General features: G+C 39.4%; 1 protein-coding gene across 2 annotated transcripts; it reads left to right on the plus strand.

Moving 5' to 3' along the window:
- The first annotated feature begins 1696 nt into the window (after window positions 1-1696).
- Window positions 1697-24072, plus strand: pdcd6 (programmed cell death 6). 2 transcript variants are annotated; one of them, XM_057824769.1, is made up of 6 exons: window positions 1697-1938; window positions 10853-10914; window positions 13845-13889; window positions 14092-14262; window positions 16817-16926; window positions 18926-24072. In XM_057824769.1, exons 1-6 carry the CDS (start codon window positions 1856-1858, stop codon window positions 19022-19024), a joined length of 570 nt encoding a protein of 189 aa, XP_057680752.1. In that variant the 5' UTR covers window positions 1697-1855; the 3' UTR covers window positions 19025-24072. The 2 variants fall into 2 exon arrangements, with proteins under 2 accessions (XP_057680752.1, XP_057680753.1); XM_057824770.1 differs by having other exon boundaries at window positions 1704-1938; window positions 14092-14250; window positions 18926-24067.

Consider the following 24072-nt stretch of genomic DNA (forward strand, 5'->3'; position numbering starts at 1 on the left):
GCAGAAATGTAAGTAATTCCAAAAGGTTCAGATACTTTTTCATACCAATGTCTCTGGAAGCCAAAAGAGGATGTGTGCTTCAATAGTTTGATACTGGTTGCAGTACCATTTTTGACAACCGATCTTACATATTGCACCTTTAATGCGTGTTTTTTCTTTATATCAGTATTTTAGATTTAGAATGTAATTGCTGTGATTTGAAAGGTTTTTTGAGTGTCTGAGAGGGAGCGGGCATAAGTGGAGTTTAAGGGGGGGGCCCAGGGGGCAGGCCCCCTCTGGTGGCCAGAAAGTGTCATTGCATGTAATTGACTTTCCTATAAATATGAAAGTCGTAAAGCAAGAAAACAACAAAAAATTAACAAAAAAAAGATTTTATAATGGGTCAAAATTACTTTCAGATGTGACTAGCACCTAGACGGTCATTTGCTTTGCATATTATTTTCAAAAAAAAAAAAAAAAAAGGGGAGGGCAATTTTATTTTTCAAATGATTTTTTTTTTTTAATTGAAAATATTTTTTTATGATTGAAGCTACTTTTTGGGGGATTGAATGATTTAAACACAAATGTCCTACCCATAATATGGCCCAAAAAAAGGATTGCTAAAATCACAGAAAACTTTTTTTTTTTTTTTTTTTAATTAAAATGTATGTGTTCAAATGCAAATTTTTGAGTCTCAAATATTTTTTCGCATTCAAAAACTTTTTTTCTATGAGATTTTTTTTCTTTTTTTGATTGAAATGATTTTTCTTTTGAAAATATATATTTTTTTGTATGAAACAACTTGTTTTTTGACACAAATTTCCTAGCCAAAATGTGGCCCAAACACAAAACATTACTTCAATCAAAAAAGTTGCTTCAAAACAAAAACAAAACAAAAAATTCAAATAAAAAAAATGAATGCATTAAATGCATTTTTTTAATTTCAAATTTTGTATTGCATTCAAACATTTTTTTTTATTGAAGTGACTTTTTCTTAAAAATTGAAAATATATATTTTGATTGAAGCAACTTTTTTTTTTTTTGATCGAATAATGAAGACACAAATCTACCTCCACATGGCTCTGCCCGGGGGATAGAATTTTTGACCGAGTTAACTACATTGGCACGACACCGGCTGGCTTACTATATTCAATTGATGATGATCTTGGTTTTGAATTCCCCTCAAGAATAATGGGAAACAAAAAAAAAAAAAACGCTCATTTTCAACTTATTATAAATATTCTTGTAAGTTAATTTTTTTGCTGACACTGTGTTTCGGGGTCATCCACATATTGTGCCCCCTGCCCCAAAAGTCAAACTCCGTCTATGATGCTATCATTAAAATTTGAAAACTTATAAATGTTTGGGTGTTTTAGTTAAAGCAGATACTGCGTTTTCATCTGTGTGATTTTGACAAAGATCAGATGATATTTGATGGTGATTCTATGCAGAAATGTGAGAAAATCCAAAAGGTTCAGATACTTGTTCATACCACTGTATCTTGAAGCCAAAAGGTGATGTTCTTCATTAGTTTGATACTGGTTACAGTACCATTTTTGACCACCGATCTTACATATTGCACCTTTAATGCGTGTTTTTTTTTGTTAACATCAGTGTTCTAGAATGTGCAATTGCTGTGATTTGAAATTGAAAGGTTTTTTGACTGTCGGAGAGGGAGGGAGAAGGGGGAATATTTCACTCCACCCTTATGAGACGTGAATGATTTGCCACGCCCCTGTGCGCGAAGCAGGAAGCAAAGCGGTAACGGTCGGGAGGATTCAAGAGGATAAGATTCGAGGTGGTGGCGGAGTGAGTTTCAAGCTACACCCGCCACGATTCGATACGTGCGATTCGGACACGTTGTCTCCCGTTCAAAATGGCTTATCACAGTCCTTACAGAGCTCCTCCGCATATAAACAACCCTCCGGATCAAAGCTTTCTGTGGAATATCTTCCAGAGGTGAGTTGCTACGAGTGGCCAGATTGCCATTCATGACGTCGTCTTCATGTGCCTGCCCTTCTTTTTTTCCTTCTCTACCTCGTTGTCTTTTGTATTTTGAGCTCAAAGTACGACTAAAGTCATTCCGTCACATATATATATGGAGGAGGTTGGGGGGGGGGGGGTTCCTGGAAGTAGGCTACTGCATTGTGCGTAGAGCACAACGTCACTTCTAAGGTCACTTGACTTCCCAACAACGTCATCGAGCCGCGTTGTATTATGACGACAATTGAACGAGTCATCTCCACTGGGCTGTCATCGTTAATTGAAGTCCATTTCCAAACAACATTGCGTTTTAACGATGTTATAGTCCTGAAACCACACACCTAAGTGCTTTCAAGTTATAGGCAGATGTTGCTTTACTCCATACTATAGGCTTATGTAATACTGCAGAGGTACTGGTTTGTTTCATTGGAATGCTGCAGGCTTTGCAAGGCACACTAATTATTTATGTGTGGTGAAAACGCCCTCAGAAAGCCGGCCGGTTTTGAACCATTTCTCACCCTTCTCTCTCTTTACTTGCCTGCCTGCGTCGGTGTGTGTATGTGTACTCGTACATATGGACAGAGGTGGGTAGAGTAGCCAATAAGCAGAGGCGTCGCGTCTCATTAGGCAAACCAGGCAGTTGCCTAGGGCCCCCAGCCAGCAAGGACCCCCAAGAGGGCCAACAGATTTAGCACGCAGCTTAACTGCAGTGAAAGCCTTGTGTCTGAGTTCCCTGAAGGGGCCCATTCACTCGCTCTACACCCCCCCTTTCACGTGACTCAGACCGAGAGTGAGCGGCGATTTGGCTTTTTTTTAATTGGCGTATATCCAAAATGAGAAGTTATCCTTCTGGAAGCGACGAAAGAAAGAAAAAAAAAGCAGAAGAGGAGAAAAGGAAGCAAGACAGCGGTGAGTGTACTATGTTACTGTATTTTTACTCTAGTTCGGGTCCTCAGGCAGCTCTTTTGACCGAGCCGTGATGCACATCAGACAGTGCTTCTCATCAAGACAATTCTTACTAGGTGTGTGTTTTATAGTGGGCAGGGCAGCTTTAAACCACTGATCAGTGATTGTGCACACACCTGACTTAAAATGTTTGGTAAAAATTGGTTTCAATTGCTCTTCAAGTCTCCTTAGGCAGAGCGTTCACTTACTTATTTTCCCCCTTCTGTCATTTTTTGCATGCTATCCTGATTAAAATATGAAAACTTATAAATGATTGGGTGGTTTTAGCTATAGCAGATAGTTTTTTTTCATCTGTGTGATTTTGCAAAGGTCAGATCAGATTTGATTTTATGCAGAAATGTGAGGAATTCCGAAAGGTTCAGATACTTTTTCATACCACTGTTTATGAACTGTTATTATTATACAGTACTATAACTAAATGACCATATTAGGCCAAAAGACCACACAAAAACCATTGAATTTGGACCAGTGGCATCACTAGACCTAATACAATACTGGCTGGGGCGCTGGCGAGCAAGCAATTTATTTATTTATTTTTTAAGGACTTTTCGATTGTAAAAAGTCAGAAATATCGCTTAAAACTATATATAATTAAACCAAAATACAAGTTTCTGTAAAAAATTACATTAAAAAATTTTTTTTTTTAAAGCTATCAGTATTTAAAATCGAAATTAAGACATCCCTTGTTGATAGTGAATAGCATACAGCACATAACACGTCACCTTTGCTAATTAATGTTCATGACGTTATCAACTTTTGCTAGGGGGGTCAAACATGGGTCTGTCCCTAAACTGGTCTATTGGACATCCGCGCAAGTTGATCCATTCCTCACATTTTTTCCTCCCGAGTTTTTGGTTTCGGGAAACGTACGAAGAAAAAATCCTTCATATGCCGCAATGTCAAAGTCGTTTCTAAAAGTTCCATAGCAGCAGTGTTTGATCGGCATGTTCTTTTTTGAAAGATTACTGGCAAAAAACAAGCAGTACTAGCATGGGTTGTATGCGAGCACGCTTCTAAGTTGACCCGGTTTAGGATGGAGATGTCACGCAGCCTTGTGGTCTAAAAATAGCATTCGTGCGGTATGCTGTTCACCTCTGCTCGTGCTCATCAACTTCCTTACCTTCTTCCTACACTCTGCTGCTCTACTTTGCCTGGACATAAATGGGGATAAATCACTGTAATGCAATAATCAGTGTTTTTCAATGGTAGGTTGTGACCTAAAAGTGGTTTATGTTGCCTAGGTGGGTTACCTAGCTTACCTCTCTCATTCCTCCTTGCTTTTTTAAAATTTAATTTCATTTTTATCCTTTTTGCGTGCATTTAACGTTCTAGAACAAAAAGGAAAAAAAAACACATTGTTACACATTACAGGGACTGCAGTAACAAAATGCTTGTAAAACAGCTGATCACAAAAGCTCCGAGTGCCTATGTTTTTAACACAGAATCAAAACAATAACTTCGTGGATGAAGATTGTTTTCAAATTGGGATCAAACATCGGCGTAACTATTAAGAACCGTGTAGAAGTAATTCCAAAAACATGTTTCTTTAATGTCTTTTGAAATATAGTGGGGCAAATAAGTATTTAGTCAACCACCAATTGTGCAAGTTCTCCTACTTGAAAAGATTTGAGCGGCCTGTAGTTGTCAACATGGGCAGACCTCAACCATGAGAGACAGAATGTGGGAAAAAAACAAAAAAAATCACTTTTTAAATTTTTTTAAATTTATTTTATTTTTTTAAAGAATTTATTTCCAAATTAGAGTGGAAAACAAGTATTTGGTCACCTACAAACAAGCAAGATTTCTGGCTGTCAAAGAGGTCTAACTTCTTCTAACGATGTCTAACGAGGCCCCACTTGTTACCTGTATTAATGGCACCTGTTTTAACTCATTATCAGTATAAAAGACACCTGTCCAAAATCTCAGTCAGTCACACTCCAAACCCCACTATGGCCAAGACCAAAGAACTGTCGAAGGAAACCAGAGACAAAATTGTAGACCTGCACCAGGCTGGGAAGATTGAATCTGCAATTGGTAAAACGCTTGGAGTAAAGAAATCCTCCGTGGGAGCAATTATTAGAAAATGGAAGACGTACAAGATCACTGATAATCTCCCTCGATCTGGGGCTCCATGCAAGATCTCACCCCGTGGCGTCAAAATGATAACAAGAACGGTGAGCAAAAATCCCAGAACCACACAGGGGGACCTAGTGAATGACCTACAGAGAGCTGGGACCACAGCAACAAAGGCTACTATCAGTAACACAATGCGCCGCCAGGGACTCAAATCCTGCACTGCCAGACGTGTCCCCCTGCTGAAGCCAGTACATGTCCAGGCCCGTCTGCGGTTCGCTAGAGAGCATTTGGATGATCCAGAAGAGGACTGGGAGAATGTGTTATGGTCAGATGAAACCAAAATAGAACTTTTTGGTAGAAACACAGGTTCTCGTGTTTGTAGGAGAAAGAATACTGAATTGCATCCGAAGAACACCATACCCACTGTGAAGCATGGGGGTGGAAACATCATGCTTTGGGGCTGTTTTTCTGCAAAGGGACCAGGACGACTGATCTGTGTAAAGGAACGAATGGAATGGGGCCATGTATCGAGAGATTTTGAGTGAAAATCTCCTTCCATCAGCAAGGGCATTGAAGATGAGACGTGGCTGGGTCTTTCAGCATGACAATGATCCCAAACACACAGCCAGGACAACAAAGGAGTGGCTTCAAAAGAAGCATTTCAAGGTCCTGGAGTGTCCTAGCCAGTCTCCAGATCTCAACCCCATAGAAAATCTGTGGAGGGAGTTGAAAGTCCGTGTTGCCCAACGACAGCCCCAAAACATCACTACTCCAGAGGAGATCTGCATGGAGCAATGGGCCAAAATACCAGCAACTGTGTGTGAAAAGCTTGTGAAGAGTTACAGAAAACGTTTGGCTTCAGTTATTGCCAACAAAGGGTACATAACAAAGTATTGAGATGAACTTTTGCTACTGACCAAATACTTATTTTCCACCATGATTTGCAAATAAATTCTTTAAAAATCAAACAATGTGATTTTCTGTTTTTTTCCCCACATTCTGTCTCATGGTTGAGGTTTACCCATGTTGACAATTACAGGCCTCTCTAATATTTTCAAGTGGGAGAACTTGCACAATTAGTGGTTGACTAAATACTTATTTGCCCCACTGTATTAGGGTGTTTCATGCAAACTTGCTCTTTTAAGTTCTTGCAAGGACGATCGAATCTGGAGGGCGAATTTGAATGAATTGGGACAGGCTACGGCGCGTTATTATGACATAACTAGCTTTTCAATGAAGGCTTCATAATCTGCAGACCCTGAATTGGAGCACAGCCTTTGGCTGCCTCACAGCTGAGGATCTCTGGAATTCCCTCAGTCACATGATCAGAGTCATTAGAGCGTAGTTGAGGTGAGAGGCCTCTTTGTGTCTCACACACACACAAAATAGGTCAGTATATGAATACTGGACTTTTAGAAAAGCATATTTATAGTCGTTGACACTTTCCTTTTCCTTGTCACCGTTTGGTCAAGGGCCGCCAACTAAGACGTGGTCTCACCTCCACAAAGCACTCCTTTATTGAAATGCTCTGAGGTTGTTTTTCCTTCTCGGGGGCACCCATGTTTGCTCCATTTGCTTACGCTCAAACGTCTAGCATACAAGCGAAGCAGATATTGAAAAAAGCCACAGTTTCATAGTGAAGGGACACACCCACGGGTGGAAAGTCTGTCAAGTTTGCACTGGGCTGGGTTGAAATGTTTTTCCTCCAACCCCTCCCATATGTCCACTGGTGGAAATCGAAGTGTTTGTTAAGTAAGTGCCACACTGCATGTTGCTAAGGAACAACTGAGTCACATTTTGTAGGCATAATCTCCTAACTGTGAGGCGCGGAACCCGTGTGTCTGTGATGTCCACTGATGATATGACTCAGCTGTTTGGGCATGAGATAAACCGTATTTACTATATTAAGGCATATACAGCTTTTTGTGTTAAAATAAATTAATTAAAAAAATACACAGAAATGTACATCTTCTCCATTGAATCCAACAAACAAAATAGCAGTACAGGTAGCCATTAAAGTGCGTACGACACGAGAAAAAAAAGTCTTAAATATGATTATTATGTGAATTATAGGGGTGTAACGGTTCACAAAAATCTCGGTTCGGTACGTACCTCGGTTTAGAGGGCACGGTTCGCGTTAGCAGCAAATGTACAGAAAGCTAGATGCGGGCGTTAGTAAACGGCCGCCATCTTAAAGCAGTAGACTTCCCTACAAGGTTGTAGTGAACCTAATTAACTTTTTATCTAAAATACTCCTAAATCAGTAAAATATTGACTTGAATCTATCTTTAAAATAGTTTTGAAACTTTCACATGTTGAAAGTAGACAAAAGGGAAATTATGGAATAACGGGAGCAATTTTAACAACTTTAACGGTTAATTCACAACATTAAATTAATTGAATGTAGTTTAAAGCTGCTGATACAGAATGGGGATTTAGGTATATTATTTATTGTTTTTAACTGTTCACTTGATACTGAAATAGTCGTTTATTTAAGCCTGCAAGGCTTTTTTTAACAGTTTTTGTAACTAATGTACAAAACATTAAAAGCAGCTAATAGTGGGGGGGGGGGGGGGGTTGTCATCAATAATCGATTTATAATTGAATCGTAGCCTCTGAATCGTAATCGTAATCGAATCGTTAGGTGCCCAAAGATTCCCACCTCCACTTGACATATTTCAATAATCGGAATTTGGATGTTTGTGAATCGTTCTCGAATCTCCCACGGCCGAATCGCTCAAGGATGTAATGACGGCTGGGCAGTTTGTACCGTGGTTCTAAGTGTTGGATGGTGCGTCTTTACTCACGAGAGATAATGGCTCGTCATCCAGAATGAATTGTTCGGCAATGACTCTTGTAATTCCCTGGGCTTTGGGACTGTCAAGTGCCAGTTTGTCACGCATAGCAAAAGTTTCTGCCAGTGTTAGTTGCGTAGGACCTTTCTTTTTGTCTTCGGTTTTCTTAACATACTTCTTATATTGTTTGTGGTGGTATTTCGCCAAATGCTTGATTAGGTTGGTTGTATTAAAACTTCTTACAGCTTTACCACTAGGGATGGGAATCGAAATCCGATTCCAATTCGGAACCGGTTCCGAGTGTTTCGAGGCCTCGACATCACAATGAAAAAGCCTTAACGATCCCTTTAACGATTCCTAAAGACGCGTATTGCGTCGTGACGTGTCTTGTTGTCCAGACGCATCAAACTAGCATGGCGCCAAGAACCACTCGCTCCAAAGTTTGACTACACTTCACCAGGAAAGAGTGTGAAAATGAAAGGTTACGACGGGTAAGCACGAGCATTGCAGCCATAAACATAACAATGACAGCACGTAGGTTCAAACACTGGAAAGTGTGTCTTCACTTCACCAGGAAGAATTACAACAAAGCGACTTGCAGTCATTGCAAGGTGGAGATAACTGCATCGGGAGGGAATACGACTGCGCTGTCCTCACAGAGAGGCTAAGGCTCAGTCCTGGCTATACAGCTAGCTAAACTCCCAAATGACGATGCAGAAGACGTTGGTATAATTTGCTGACTTTATTCAACCATCACTTGAAGTTGAAACTAAGAATAGAAATGAAACAAATCAATTTCGTCCCCAATAACAAACAGGTTTGCATCAACGTAAATCAGCGATGATTAGCTGCTAATAACAGTAATAAGAAATGGTTAGCATTCGTTCGCTAGCATTAGCACATCGTTCAATCCTCTACACAACTGGATTTAAGTGTCCAATCGCGAGTGGAAACACAACAACAACAGCACAAAAGATGATACATACAGGCGTTGCCTCTGTAGATACTAACATTAACAAAGAACGTAGGCTCGTAGAAGTGTTTCCCTCTCTCACCAACTTGCTTGGATACGGCATTTCTTCTTCGGGTGTAAGTGCGCTCTTCTTCACGTCAGCGCATTCTTCTTCGCGTGAGGAAGCGCAAGGGCGCCACTACTTGAGCGTGTAAGCGCCACAAAAACTAAAAGGCATGCATTTCAATGTAATGGTAAATAATACACGTTAACCCAGTAGTCCCCAAACTGCGGCCCGGGGCCCAAATACGGCCCGCCTCCACATTTGGTCCGGCCATTTTGAATTTTTTTTTTCTCAATCGTGTTATTTATTTCCTGGCCTTTTCCTTGAAGAATTCAGAGAGGGTTATTTGGTTATTATCTATTTAATTAATAGTGTTTTTATTATTAATTATTATTATTATTATTTTATCATTGTATTATTTTTATTTTATTTACTTTCATTCCGTGAAGAATCCAGAAAGGGTTATTTGATTGTGGCTTTCTGAAAAACAATAATTTTTTACATTTATGCACTTCTGCAATCGTCACACTTTTTCTGTTACAAACTGACCCCGGCCCCTCATCAGAGAAGGGAAAAGTTATGTGGCCCTCACAGGAAAAAGTTTGGGGACCCCTGCTTTAACACATATTGCCAAAGGAAGAACAACAACCTGTCTGCCAATATATACCAGTATTTTTTATTTCTATTAGATAAATGTTTCAGTAAAATGTTACACATTCTTGTGTATTTGCCACTTATTGCCACAGTTAACATTGAGGCTTTGGGCCTCTTTTGATCTCGTTGTGAGTTTGTAAGGTTGTGACTTCTGATTAAACAAACTCGATGCCAATCAAAACGTTTGTTCTTTTTCCCCAAATTAGAATCGATAAGAGAATCGATAAAGAATCGAATCGTTTAGCAATATCGATAATGGAATTGGAATCGTAAAAATCCTATCAATTCCCATCCCTATTTACCACCACGCTTGACTTTATTGTGGCATATGTTGCACTCTGCCTCTTCGTCTTTGTTGTCCTTTAAAGTGAAATAATCCCACACAGTTGACATTTTTACCGATAGTCTCTCAGTCAATTGGGAGACGGTAATGTAGTGTGTTGAAGGTGTGCGTAAAATGCGGACCGGATTTTAGGGAAACCGAAGCAAAAACTGGAATGGATTATGTAAGTCGGTGCACTGGAAAACCCGGACCGGAGTTAAAAAAAAAAAACTGGATCGGAATTTTTCTGTGTCGGCCGATCCGATACCGATACGCATTTTTTTGCCCATATCGGCGTCCGATCCGATCCAGATATCGGATCGGGACATCTCTACTTAAAAGATAAATGTTAGTACAAGTTATAGAAATTTTATATTAAACCCCTCTTAATGTTTTTGTTTTAATAAAATTTGTAAAATGTTCAAACAAAAAATAAACTAGTAGCTCGCCTTAGTTGATGTCAATAAGTCTGCCTCTTCGTCTTTGTCGTCCTTTAAGGTGAAATGATCCCACACAGCTGACATTTTTACCGATAAAATCTCTCGGTAAATTGGGAGACGGTAATGTAAATGTAGTGTGTTGAAGGTGTGCCGTAAAATGCGGACCGGATTTTAGGGAAACCGAAGCAAAAACTGGAATGGATTATGTAAATCGGTGCGCTGTAAAACCCGGACCGGACTTTAAAAAAAAAAAAAACTGGATCAGAGGTCTGGATCGGAATTTTTCCGTGTTGGCTGATCTGATACCAATGCGCATTTTTTTTGCCCATATCGGCGTCCGATCCGATCCAAATATCGGATCGGGACATCTCTAGTTTAAATATTGCAATATATATCGCAAACCCCCCCAAAAGTCGCAATGTCTTTTTTTTCCAATATCGTTCAGCCCTAAATTTGTGTACTGTTGACTGAGCTTCATTCATCACCGATGCACTGCTGAAAACGGTGAGGCTTGCCCGGGAGGATAATGTTTCAGTAGTTGCCCTCTACGATTTGCGCTAGAGTTTTTATTGGTTGGCGCCGGCGATATCTAATCTGTGCTCTCCTCTCCTCTCTCCACAGGGTGGACAAGGACCGCAGTGGGGTGATATCAGACTCCGAGCTCCAGCAGGCCTTATCCAATGGTATGCATGCTGATGTGACCGTTTACTTTCCTCCTGCATTTTGCATGTCAAACTCCTAGCCTGTGGGTGACATCCAGGCTAGTATGCAATTTTAATTTTGGGTGAGCACTATGTAAGGTTGGTGGTCAAAAATGATACTGCAAACAGCACGAAAATACAGAGGCGTCCTTTTCCCCTTTGGGCTACCAGATAAGTGCTTCGCTTTGGAGTTATCATACCAATGTTGCATTGATTCATGTTGCACTACTCAAATCAGTATTTAAAAAAAAAAACAACAGATTGCTACTAGTGCTGCAGCGATTAAGCGTACCGCACGTAACATGTCACCTTTTCTCATTAAAATTCATGATATTAGCAACTGTTGCTAGGGGGGTCAAACTTGCTTTTCTCCCTCATGCTAAATGCATGTAAATAGTGTACGAAGGAGATGTTTACTGAGCTAAACCTACCAATTCTGTCCGAAAATGATGTCGCTGGTGCCAAATTCACTGGTAAAGAAGTGGAAGAACATACAAACGTTCAGTTAAAGAGATGGCTTGAGTGTCGAGGGCTGACAAAGAGCCGACCTGATCCAGAGGTAGCTTTTTTATCGACACCCTTTTCTTGTGTGCATTGCCTTATGACACTGACAATGATGTTCTCCTGTTTCAACAAGCTATCCTTTACTGCCATATGCCCCGTCTTTCTTATATATTATATCCGATAACAAATCTTAATTCTATTAGGCGGAAAACACAGACAAGACTGAAAAAGCAGTTTCTGCTCTTGCACTCCTCTTTAAAAGAAACTGCTGTATTTTAAGCCAAAACAACTGTTGTGTTTGGGAGAACAATATGTCTATATGCTGCCATAGCAGATTCATGGCGCATTAAGCCCCCGAACTATTTTTAATTTGTCCGTTTTACCCTGGAAAACCCCGTTTACAGACGTCGCACAGCCGCTTTTGTTTCAACCCAGCCATAAAACGAAGGTAATTAATTATATTTCTTATTCAAAATGTCATTTTTAGCTTAGAATTATCAATTGATGTCTAATATTTGGTTTAAAAACAAAAAACAAAAACGACTCACTCCCATATTTTAAACTTAAATAAATTAGGTCACAATAAAAAAAATGGTGTCTGTAAAAAACTCACGGATATCTACCTCATAACTACGGCTTATTTGTATTTTTTTTTTGTAACTGTCGCATTTTTCCAATATGTTAGGTGATAAATAATCGATCCAAACAAAGAAAAATTGAAAAAAAAAAAAACATTTAAAAGGGTAAATATATGAAAAAGAAAATCTCGACCACTCCTTGATGTCTGCGATTTCGGCATCGCGACCCTTGTTATATTACCATGTTTCACCCATAAAATCCCCAAAAAATCCAGCTCTGACCATTCACAGCTGTGTCTTGACACTCAGTGATACATGCTACATGGAGTTTTTGGATCGAAACAAGGTAAGTACCCGATAATATCTCGTTAAAGTCATGGCGTCTGTAATTCTGCTCTCGCGTGCTCTCTCCTCCATATAGGGTTTTGCTGTTTAAAAATTTATTTATTTTTTTTTAAATGCCCTCCTGTTCAAAATTTTTCTTCCCCCGGAAAATTGAGATTTTAAGCCTTCCAATGCATATCGGACAATTATGAAATTTGGCCAAATTGGGGGTCTCAGAGAGGCTGATCAGAGTGAAGTATTACCGAAACAAAACGGTGATGTCAGGTACCGTAATGGTCAGCAACGGATCGCGGCATACGTTTCTTCAACACAACGTGGCCGTGTCAACAACAAAAAAAATCTGTTATATATATATATATATATATTTCTGTCTCCATTTATGTACTAGGTTATAATGCGCACCATGATTTTACAAGTTGATTTTGGGGGAAAAAAGTGCGCGTTATATTCGGGAAATTACGGTAATCGATTACGTAAATAATTGATAGCTGCAGCCCTAATTACTAGAGGCGTGCGAAATGTCCGATTCTTAGATTATTCACGATTCGGCCATGGAAGATTCGAGAACGATTCACAAACATCCAAATTCTGATTATTGAATTATACCAGGTAAAACGGAAGTAAAACACAGTCTTTGGGACGCAATGAGGAACGAACCGAGAGTAAATATCATGTTCAACTCATGCCGCTAGATAAAAAAAACAATCATACCCGACTGCGGCCGACCGCCGCTACAAACAATGCCCAGTTGCTAGTTGCTACAAACATACGGCTATAGTAAATATCATATATATGTGGCGGTGTTAGAACATGTATTATTGAACCGAAATGCGAAATGACAGACTTTCTGGCGTTAGTAAACAGCCGCCATCTTAAAGCAGTGACTTGTCTAGAAGGCTCTGTTGTAGCGAACCTAATTAACTTTTTATCTAAAATACTCTAAATCGGCAGAATCTTGTCTTGAATCTATCTTTAAATGATGAAATAGTTTTAAAACTTTGACAAAAGTAGACAGAAGGGAAATTATGGACTAACGGGAGCAATTTTAACAACTATAACAGTTGATTCACAACATTAAATGAATGTAGTTTAAAGCTGCTGATACAGAATTGGGACCGGAGTTTTTTATTTACTGTTATTTTTGTATATTTGTTTACCGTTATATGCTAACTTGATACTGAAATAGTAGTTTGGTTTAGCCTGAGAGGATTTTTGAACAATTTTGGAACTAATGTACAAAACATTTTAAAAAAATAAAAAAGGAAGGGGGTGCATCAATAATCGTAATCGAATCGTTAGGTGCCCAAAGATTCCCAGCTCTACTAATTACTACAATTACCTACATCTGACAACAATGTAATGCGCTAGGTAACGTTAGCGCGTGTGTTCAAGACTTTAATGTCTGAATTGAAATATTTGACTGTCGAAAACATTAGTGAGCTGAAAATATGCATGTTTTTCAACTAGTTGTCTTGTGTTTCTCAGGAACATGGACGCCATTCAACCCTGTGACCGTGCGTTCCATAATATGTAAGTAACTGCTGCTCAGCTCTACACAACTGGCTTTTGTACACTTAGCAACGGGATAAACCTATTACAATTTGAGCACTGTTCATTAAGAAAAGTGGACTCCAAATGTGGGTTTGAGAATAACTTTGTAGTGAAGGCATGAATGAGATCATCTTGGCAACTCCTTATTTTGTCCTAAACACCTCTTCTCGCTGTCCATTAGCCATGTTCGACAGGGAAAATAAGAGCGGCGTGAATTTCAACGAGTTTGCCGGCGTCTGGAAGTACATCACGGACTGGCAGAACATCTTTCGGACCTACGATAGGGACAACTCGGGATTCATCGACAAGAACGAGCTCAAACAGGCACTGACCGGATTCGGTGAGCAGCAAAGTATGCCTTGGTATTTTCATTTGGTTTGCGTGGTGGAGGGTTCCGCTGCTTCTGTCAAACCATCTTCCAAAGTCGTACTTGGGGGTAGTCGGGTGTTTGGATTTGCTCACATTGTAGGAATCTTAATGTTTTGTGTGTGTGTTGAAATTAGATGCAGTGTTATAAAAAAGTACCTGTGCCTTTTGGAATTTCTCACATTTCTGCATAAAATCACCATCAAATGTGATCTGAACTTTGTCAAAATCACACAGATGAAAATACAATGTCTGCTTTCACTAAAACCACCCAAACATTTATAGGTCTTCATATTTTAATGAGGATAGCATGCAAACAATGACAGAAGGGGGAAAATAAGTAAGTGAAGCTTCTGCCTAAGGAGACTTAAAGAGCAATTGAAACCCATTTTTACCAAACAATTTAAGTCGGTGTGTGCCCAATTACTGATAAGTGGTTTAAAGCTGCCCTGCCCACTATAAATCACACACCTGGTAAGAAATGTCTTTATGAGAAGCATTGGCAGATGTGCATCATGGCTCGGTCAAAAGAGCTGTCTGAAGACCTGCAATCAAGGATTGTTGTATAAAACTTGGAAAGAATACAAAACAATATTTAAAAGTCTGGCTGTTCATCCATCGACAGTCAGAGAAGTTGTCTACTAATTAGAGGTGCACAATAATTATCAGTCCGATAATTGGAATGATGACGTCATCCCAATAAATCCGATACCATAATATATTATCGGTCCTATTTATAATATTTTTGGCACGGTGTCGGATTGGGATTTGTGCGTTTGTTTCCACTCCTGTTTTTCCAGTATGCAAAGTTTTGTTACTGTCTTTGTTTTGTTCATTATAATAATGTTCATGTCATCATGAAAATTCTGGTTCGGTCGAAGGCAAATCTAAGCTGAATCAATCACTAGTATTTTCGACCTACAGGTGTTCAAAAACTGGTGAATATACATTGAAAAATTATATACATATATATATTATCGGTTATCGTATCAGTATCGGCCTTGAGGAGCAGTTATCGATATTGGTTTAAAAAAATGGATATCGTGCACCCCTACTACTAATGGAGAGGGTCTGGCACTGTTGCTTCTCTCTCAAGGAGTGGCCGTCCATCAAAGATGACGCCAAGAGTTCAGCGCAGAATTCTCAGAGAGTTAAAAAACAACCCCATAGTGTCTGCTAAAGACTTACAGAAATCACTGGCACAGTCTAGTATCTCAACTATATATAAAAAATGGCCAAGAATGGTGTTTATGGGAGGACTCCACGGACTCCTGTCTAAAAAAAAAAAAATAAATAAATATTGTGGCTTGTTTAGTGTTCGCAAAAAGGCTCTTGGACACTCCACAGAAGTTTTGGCAAAATATTTCGTGGCCGGATGAAACCAAAGTTGAGTTGTGTGTTACTCCCAAACAATGTCATGTGTGGAGGAAAAATGGAACAGCTCACCGACATCAACACCTCATGGAGGGAGCATCATATTTTGGGGCTGTTTTGCTGCCTCAGGGCCTGGACAACTTGCTATCAATAATGTAAGAATGAATTCAAAAGTTTATCAGGATGTTTTGCAGGAAAACCTGAGGCCGTCTGTCAGACAGTTGAAACTAAAAAGAGGATGGATGCTGCAACAAGACAATGATCCAAAACACAGAAGTAAATCAACTTCAGAACAACAAAATACAGGTTCTGGAGTGGCCAAGTCAAGGTTCAGACTTGAGATGCTGTGGCATGACCTAAAGACAGCGATTCATGCCAGACATCCCAGGAATTTGACTGAACTACAGCAGTTTTGTAGAGAAGAATGGACCAAAATTAGTTGTGATCCATGTGCCAGACTGATCTGCAGCTACAGAAAGGGCTGGTTGAAGTTATTGCTGCCAAAGGGCTGGCCCACAAAATATTGAATGTGATGGTTCACTTTTTTTTTTACTTACTTATTTCCCCCCCTTCTGTCATTGTTTGCATACTACCCTCAATGAAATATGAAAACCTATAAATGTTTGGCTGGTTTTAGTTAAAGCACACTGTTTTTCCATCTGTGTGATTTTGACAAGGATCGGCTCACATTTGATGGTGATTTAATGCAGAAATGTGAGAAATTCCAAAAGGTTCAGATACTTTTTCATACCACTGTATATATTTTTGACTAATTATGTTACAGATGCATTGCAAAATGAGATTTTTTTGTTTTTCCTACACATAACACCCCAAATGCAGTTTAAAAAAAAAAAATGTTGACTGCTCAACGTTCATAGACCAAAAGTCATTTTGAAAATATTACAACATACAAATTGAATTCTTTCCAGGACCTGATTTGTAAGTCAAAATTGTCGTTTGTCGAGTTGGATTTTCTTATAAGAGTACATTATAATTGGATGAATTTTTTCCACAGCCTAAAAACCTATGCTAAATCCTTCATAAATAGTGCTGGTACAATTACAAATAGATAAACAAATACATTAAAAATAGAAATTGAAATCATAATAATGTAACGAATCGGGTTCTAATGTAACGGTTGTGTTTTGCATGCTGTTCCTGAACAGGTTATCGTCTATCGGACCAGTTCTACGGTACTCTTATTGAGAAGTTTGACCGGCAGAGGAAGGGGCAAGTGGCCTTTGATGACTTCATCCAATGCTGTATTGTACTGCAGGTAATGCCATTTTAAATCATCCAAATAATTTTTTCATCTCTTCAGAAGAGTGGTTCTTAAGCTTGCTTAAAGGTACCGAACTCCACGATTTTCAGACTTTGGATTTAGATAATAAGGCACTTTTTTTTTCCAAATTCAAAACTGATATATCGAAGCTTGCATGCTAATATTCCAGCATGTTTTGAAACAGATCAAAATTTGAGTCAACACTGATCATAGCTCTGTTATACTTCCTCATATCAAGTGCGAGTCAACTTTCCACTAGGCAAACCAGTTCTCTTCCCATCTGATGGAGGACTAGCAGTTGAAAGAAATGGAATGTAAATTGGGGGCAAACCAGTCCAAAACCTGGTCTAAAATGTCACTCTTCCTAGATTTAGTTAGAATTCGAAAATGAGTCTTAAAGGGGAAGTTCAGAATTTTTGATATTAGGCTTTATATCTTTAAGTTAGCTGGGGTTTAATTAGTCGGTGGAGTTGATTTGAACAAATTCCGTGCAGGTTGTTAATTTTTTGTTGGTTTCAGGGCTCCGGAGTGGTTAAACTAGCGCGAGTCAATGGTACAATCTTAGCATGCCAATAAAAAAAACAAATAAGTATTTAGTCAACCACCAATTTTGCAAGTTCTCCTACTTGAAAATTGGAGAGGCCTGTAATTCTCAACATGGGTAAACCTCAACCATGAGAGACGGAATGTGAAAAAAAAAAACAGAAAACCCCACACTGTTTGATTTTTAAAGAATTTATTTCCAAATTAGAGTGGAAAATAAGTATTTGGTCACCTACAAACAAGCAAGCTGTCAAAGAGGTCTAACTTCTTCTAACAAGGCTCCACTCGGTACCTGTATTAATGGCACCTGTTTTTACTCATTATCGGTATAAAAGACACCTGTCCACAACCTCAGTCAATCACACTCCAAACTCCACTATGGCCAAGAAGGACACCAGAGACAAAATTGTAGACCTGCACCTGGCTGGGAAGACTGAATCTGCAATAGGTAAAACGGTTGGTGTAAAGAAATCAACTGTGGGAGCAATTATTAGAAAATGGAAGACATACAAGACCACTGATAATCTCCCTCGTTCTGAGGCTCCATGCAAGATCTTACCCCGTGACATCAAAATGATAACAAGAACGGTGAGCAAAAATCCCAGAACCACATGGGGATGACCTGCAGAGAGCTGGGACCACAGTAACAAAGGCAAATCGCTAACACAATGCACCGCCAGGGACTCAAATCCTGCACTGCCAGACGTGTCCCCCTGCTGAAGAAAGTACACGTCCAGGCCCGTCTGCAGTTCGCTAGAGAGCATCTGGATGATCCAGAAGACGACTGGGAGAATGCGTTATGGTCAGATGAAACCAAAATAGAACTTTTTGGTAGAAACACAGGTTCTCATGTTTGGAGGAGAAAGAAAACTGAATTGCATCCGAAGAACACCATACCCACTGTGAAGCATGGGGGTGGAAACTAGGGTTGGGAATCTCTGGCATGAAGCCGATTTGATATGTATTTAGATACACAGGTTACGATTCGATTCAAAAACGATAGATTTTTATGGCCGAGCGATTCGATACAGTTTAAGAACGATATGGTTCGATACAGAGTGAAAACGATACGATAGTAAACATTTGTTGTGTGTGTTCCTACAGTATTTTAAACATATAGAAAAGACCACATTTCTAATAGCAAAATTAAACAACAAAATTTCATACCAATGTTATGTTTTATTTTTTTTATGAAAAAAAAATTAAGGCTTACACTGTATGCATGCATAAAAATCAACGATGAGCCATGCAATCAAAAATGTTGGCGATGTTTTCAGGATAAAGTTATGAAATCTGACAATTTCATGTCTATGAACAGTAACATTTGTAATCCAGCAGCTCTGCAGGGAGGAGTGATATCGAATCGTTTTTTTCACTGCTGATTTTTTTCATGTCATAGCTAAAAGAAAGTGACCACCTCGGGTCAATGATTTTCTACTTTCATCCACAGAGGTTGACTGACGTTTTTAGGCGATACGACACGGACCAGGACGGCTGGATCCAGGTGTCATATGAACAATATCTATCCATGGTCTTCAATATAGTATAATGGCACACAGGGGGCAGCGAAGAGGAGCACAACTAACTGGACAGAACAGTGCCAAAAAGCTACCGTCACTTCCCGGATGTCTGCCACGGTGGACACGACAAGATTTTTCTTCCTGTATAATAGCCGCCCCGTACGTCTGGTTCGCTTAGACAAATTTATACTGTTGATTTAAGAGGGACTATTGTCTGAAAGGTTCTAGGACTGTCGTTACGCACAGAAAAAAAAATCATATCCAAACTACAAGTTTTCCCCTCTCTGGAATGTAATGCACTTTGCCATGACAGCACTTCTGGCAGTATTCTTACGAGATCTTCAAAATGATCAGGGGTGTCAAATATATGACCCGCAACGGGCGGTATAGCTTATTCAAACTGTACATACAAAATCTTTTATTTTGACATTGGTGCTATAAAACCGTAGACTTGTGTTTAGCGTGATTGAGGTCGGGCGCTACTGCACTCGGGCCGGTCAAAATGGATTGGACGTCTCGCACCGTCCACGGCAGCCAACGAGTTAGCAAGGAAGTGACCCAAAAATGCCCTAAAACTGACAGGAAGCCGCCCGAAAATGCCGAAAAAATCGACAGGATATGATCCAAAATTTACAGGACGAGAACCGTAAGTGTCTTAAAATGACATGGAAGTGACGCGAAATGGACTCGTTGTCTGCCACTGATGACGACAGACGTGTGAACGCTCAGAACAAACCTAATTTTGTCCATCGTTAATGGGAAAACTCGTACTGTAGTTTGGTTTTGAAAGGTTACGGAGCCCCTAAAGGGACATGGACAAAAGTAAAATAAATTTAAACCATCTGCTGCGCACCAGATAGTATGTGGTGTGCTCTAGAAACTATCTGGTGCACACCAGGAACAATCTGGTATTCCGAGACAACGTAATGGTGACTATGTGCAAGTAATGCAGTAATATCTTTAGAGTTGAGTCCAAGATTGAATTAAAGCTCAACTAAATCCTGTATTTGTGGCTTATAAAAGGGAACTTTATGTTTCTGGTGCGCACCACATACTATCTGGTGCGGAATAGATAGTTCAATCTATCTACAAAATCCTGTATTTGTGGCCTATAAAAAGGAACTTTCTGGTGCGCATCAGAAACGCCACATACTATCTGGTGCGCAATAGATTGTTTCAGGTGCACAAAAGATAGCTTAATCTATCAACTAAATCCTGTATTTGTGGCCTATAAGGGGAACTTTCTGGTGCGCACCAGTTTGTTTCTGGTCCACACATATAGTTTCTGGTACTTGCCACATACGATCTGGTGCGAAACACATAATTCAATCTATCAACTAAATCCTGTATTTGTGGCCTATAACGGGAACTATCTGGTGCCCACCAGAAACAATCTGGTGCGCACCACATACTATCTGGTGCGCAATAGTTTTTGGTGCGCAACATAGTTCAATCAACTAAATCCTGTATTTGTGGCCTATAATGGGAACTGGTGCGCACAACATACTATCTGATGCGCAATTGATAGTTTCTGGTGTGCAAAAGATAGATTGAACTATCAACTAAATCCTGTATTTGTGGCCTATAAGGGGAACTTTCTGGTGCGCACCAGTTTGTTTCTGGTCCACACATATAGTTTCTGGTACGCACCACATACGATCTGGTGCGAAACACATGATTCAATCTATCAACTAAATCCTGTATTTGTGGCCTATAACGGGAACTTTCTGGTGCGCACAACATACTATCTGATTCGCACCACATACTAGCTGATGCGCAATAGATAGTTTCAGGTGCACAAAAGATAGATTAATCTATCAACTAAATCCTGTATTTGTGGCCTATAAGGGGAACTTTCTGGTGCGCACCAGATTGTTTCTGTTCCACACATATAGTTTCTGGTACGCACCACATACGATCTGGTGCGAAACACATAATGGAATCTATCAACTAAATCCTGCGCAATAGTTTCTGGTACGCAACATAGTTCAATCTATCAACTAAATCCTGTATTTGTGACCTATAACGGGAACTTTTCTGGTGCGCAACAGATAGTTCAATCTATCAACTAAATCCTGTATTTGTAGCCTATAAAAGGGAACTTTCTGGTGCGCACCAGATTGTTTCTGGTCCACACATATAGTTTCTGGTACGCACCACATACGATCTGGTGCGAAACACATAATGGAATCTATCAACTAAATCCTGCGCAATAGTTTCTGGTACGCAACATAGTTCAATCTATCAACTAAATCCTGTATTTGTGACCTATAACGGGAACTTTTCTGGTGCGCAACAGATAGTTCAATCTATCAACTAAATCCTGTATTTGTAGCCTATAAAAGGGAACTTTCTGGTGCGCACCAAATTGTTTCTGGTCCACAACATAGTATCTGGTGTGCACCACATATGATCTGGGGCGAAACACATGATTCAATCTATCAACTAAATCTTGTATTTGTGGCCTATAAAAAGGTACTTTTTGGTGTGCACCAGAAACTTTTCTGGTGCGCACCAAGCAGTTTCTAGTGCGCACCACATACTATCTGGTTTCTATTGTGCAACAGATAGTTCAATCTTTTAACTAAATGCTGTTTTTGAGGCTTATAAATGGGTACTTTCTGGTGTGCACCAAATAGTTTCTAGTGCGCACCACATACTACATGGGGTTTACCAGATAGTTCAATCTATTAACTAAATCCATTATTTCTGGCCTATAAACGGTAACTTTCTGGTGCGCAACAAAAAGTTACTGGTGTGTAACTGATAGTTCAATCTGTCAACTAAATCCTGTTTTTGTGGCCTATAAAAAGGTACTTTCTGGTGTGCACCAGAATTTCTGGTGTGCACCAAATAGTTTCTAGTGCGCACCACATACTATATTGGGTGTACCAGATAGTTCAATCTATTAACTAAATCCTTTATTTCTGGCTTATAAAAGGGAACTTTCTGGTGCGCAACAAATAGTTCAATCTGCCAACTAAATCCTGTTTTTGTGGCCTATAAAAAGGTACTTTCTGGTGCTCACCGAATAGTTTCTAGTGCGCACCACATACTATATGGGGTGTACCAGATAGTTCAATTTACTAACTAAATCCTTTATTTGTGGCCGATAAAAGCAAACTTTCTCTGGTGCGCAACAAAAAGTTACTGGTGTGTAACAGATAGTTCAATCTGTCAACTAAATCCTGTTTTTGTGGCCTATAAAAAGGTACTTTCTGGTGTGCACCAGAATGTTTTCTGGTGCGCACCAAATTGTTCCTAGTGCGCACCACATACTCTATGGGGTGTACCAGATAGTTCAATTTACTAACTGAATCCTTTATTTGTGGCCATTAAAAGCAAACTTTCTGGTACGCACCAGATAGTTATTGGTGTGCAACAGATAGTTCAATCTATTAACTAAATCCTGTTTTTGTGGCTTATAAAAGGGTTCTTTCTGGTGCGCACCAAGTAGTTTCTAGTGCGCACCACATACTATATGGGTTGTACCAGATAGTTCAATCTATTAACTAAATCCTTAATTTGTGGCCTATAAAGGGTACTTTGTGGTGCGCACCACATGGTTGAAATATATCTTAATTCTGTCACTGTCCCTTTAGGGTGCTCTGTAAAATGTATCTTTAGTCACAACCAGTCCTGGAACTTTTCAGAATCATCTTGAAGAGGCACCTTTTTGTCTGATAATTTTCCCCCCCAATGTGTCAGGTTGCAAGTACAAACTTTAATGTATTTAAAAAATAAGTCTTGTAGTGTTTTGCTTGCGCAGCAATTTTCATTTGTGTCTGTCTGGTACTCCATTTTAGGGATGACAGTGGTGCCTTGAGATGCAAATGTTCTTGAGCAGTCATCTGGACATGTTTTCCTGGAAATAAAGGCCAGTAAAATCAAATGAAAGCCAGTATTTCCACATCTTGGAAATACTGGCTTTTATTCACGTTTTTTTACATACACATCGGAAAAATAAAATTCTGTGGGTTTTATTAAAGAAGATTCTTCACAATAAAGGTGTTGTCTTTCCCTTTAAATTCGTATCCTAAGGCACCACTGTTGCTACCAATGCAATGTTTTATCTATTATTATTTTGAATGTCTTAACTTTCTATTTAAAAGTGGATGTTAATGTTCTAATCCATCGCATGCTTTTCAGGGAATTTGACCCCTCTGATTGGAGCATGCGCTTTCCCGCTTTCCTGTTGTTTAAAGCCATGTTTACAAATACTGTGAAAGCAGTTCTGCTTTAAAATGGACACACACGCCAGCATACATGCCATATTTGTACAAACTTATTTTTTAAACATCAAAACGCTATGTGAGAATAACGACGTAGATATTGCTTGATTTTATTTTGTGCATGATGCCTTAAAGATGTGTTTAAAATAACACAAAAAATAAATTGTTTGTATAAAAAAAATGAAAGAAAGGTATGTTTTTTTTTTTTTTTTTGTAGAGAAGAGTTAACCATAGCATTGCGAGCAAGACGGTCCTCTGATTCTTTGATTGATCGTGCCAAACTAAACATATGGCCCGTGGGCGTGAAGCGGCCCGCCAGAGAATCAGATCCGTCCCGCGGAGTTGTTATGCCCGACAGGCACTTTGTAGCTCATTCATACTATACATCGGTGAGATAAAACTGGAGGTCTGTTTTGTATGATCGTGTGTGTGCACAACTACTCTTGAATCGCTTTAGACTGTCTAGCGCCATCATCGGCGGTCGATGAGTTAACAAGGAATTGACCCAAAAATGCTCCAGAAAATCATAAGTGGAGTTTAAGGGAAGTCCGGGGGGCCAGGTGGCCCAAAAGTGTCATTGCATGTGATTGACTTTCCTATGGAGGAAAACGCCAACAAGGCTGAAAAAGCAGTTTTGCTCTTGCACCCCTCTTTAATAAAAACTGCTGTATTTTAAGCCAAAAGAACTGTTGTGTTTGATAGAAATATATGTCTATATGCTGCCAAAGCAGATTCATGGTGCAATAAGCCCCCAAACTATTTTTTGAATTTGTCCGTTTTACACTTGAAACCCCTGTTTACAGATGTTGCGCAACCGCTTTGTTTCAACCTAGCCATAAAAAGGT

This window comes from Corythoichthys intestinalis, chromosome 20 (assembly GCF_030265065.1).
Source record: "Corythoichthys intestinalis isolate RoL2023-P3 chromosome 20, ASM3026506v1, whole genome shotgun sequence".
NCBI lineage: Eukaryota > Metazoa > Chordata > Actinopteri > Syngnathiformes > Syngnathidae > Corythoichthys > Corythoichthys intestinalis.

What these genes read in the sequence shown, in the direction of transcription:
- pdcd6 (XM_057824769.1), top strand. Translation starts at nt 1,856, where the DNA reads ATGGCTTATCACAGTCCTTACAGAGCTCCTCCGCATATAAACAACCCT. An exon ending in CTGTGGAATATCTTCCAGAG is followed by an intron (nt 1,939 to 10,852) that starts GTGAGTTGCTAC and finishes CTCTCTCCACAG; the next exon opens with GGTGGACAAGGACCGCAGTG. An exon ending in CGGATTCGGTGAGCAGCAAA is followed by an intron (nt 14,263 to 16,816) that starts GTATGCCTTGGT and finishes GTTCCTGAACAG; the next exon opens with GTTATCGTCTATCGGACCAG.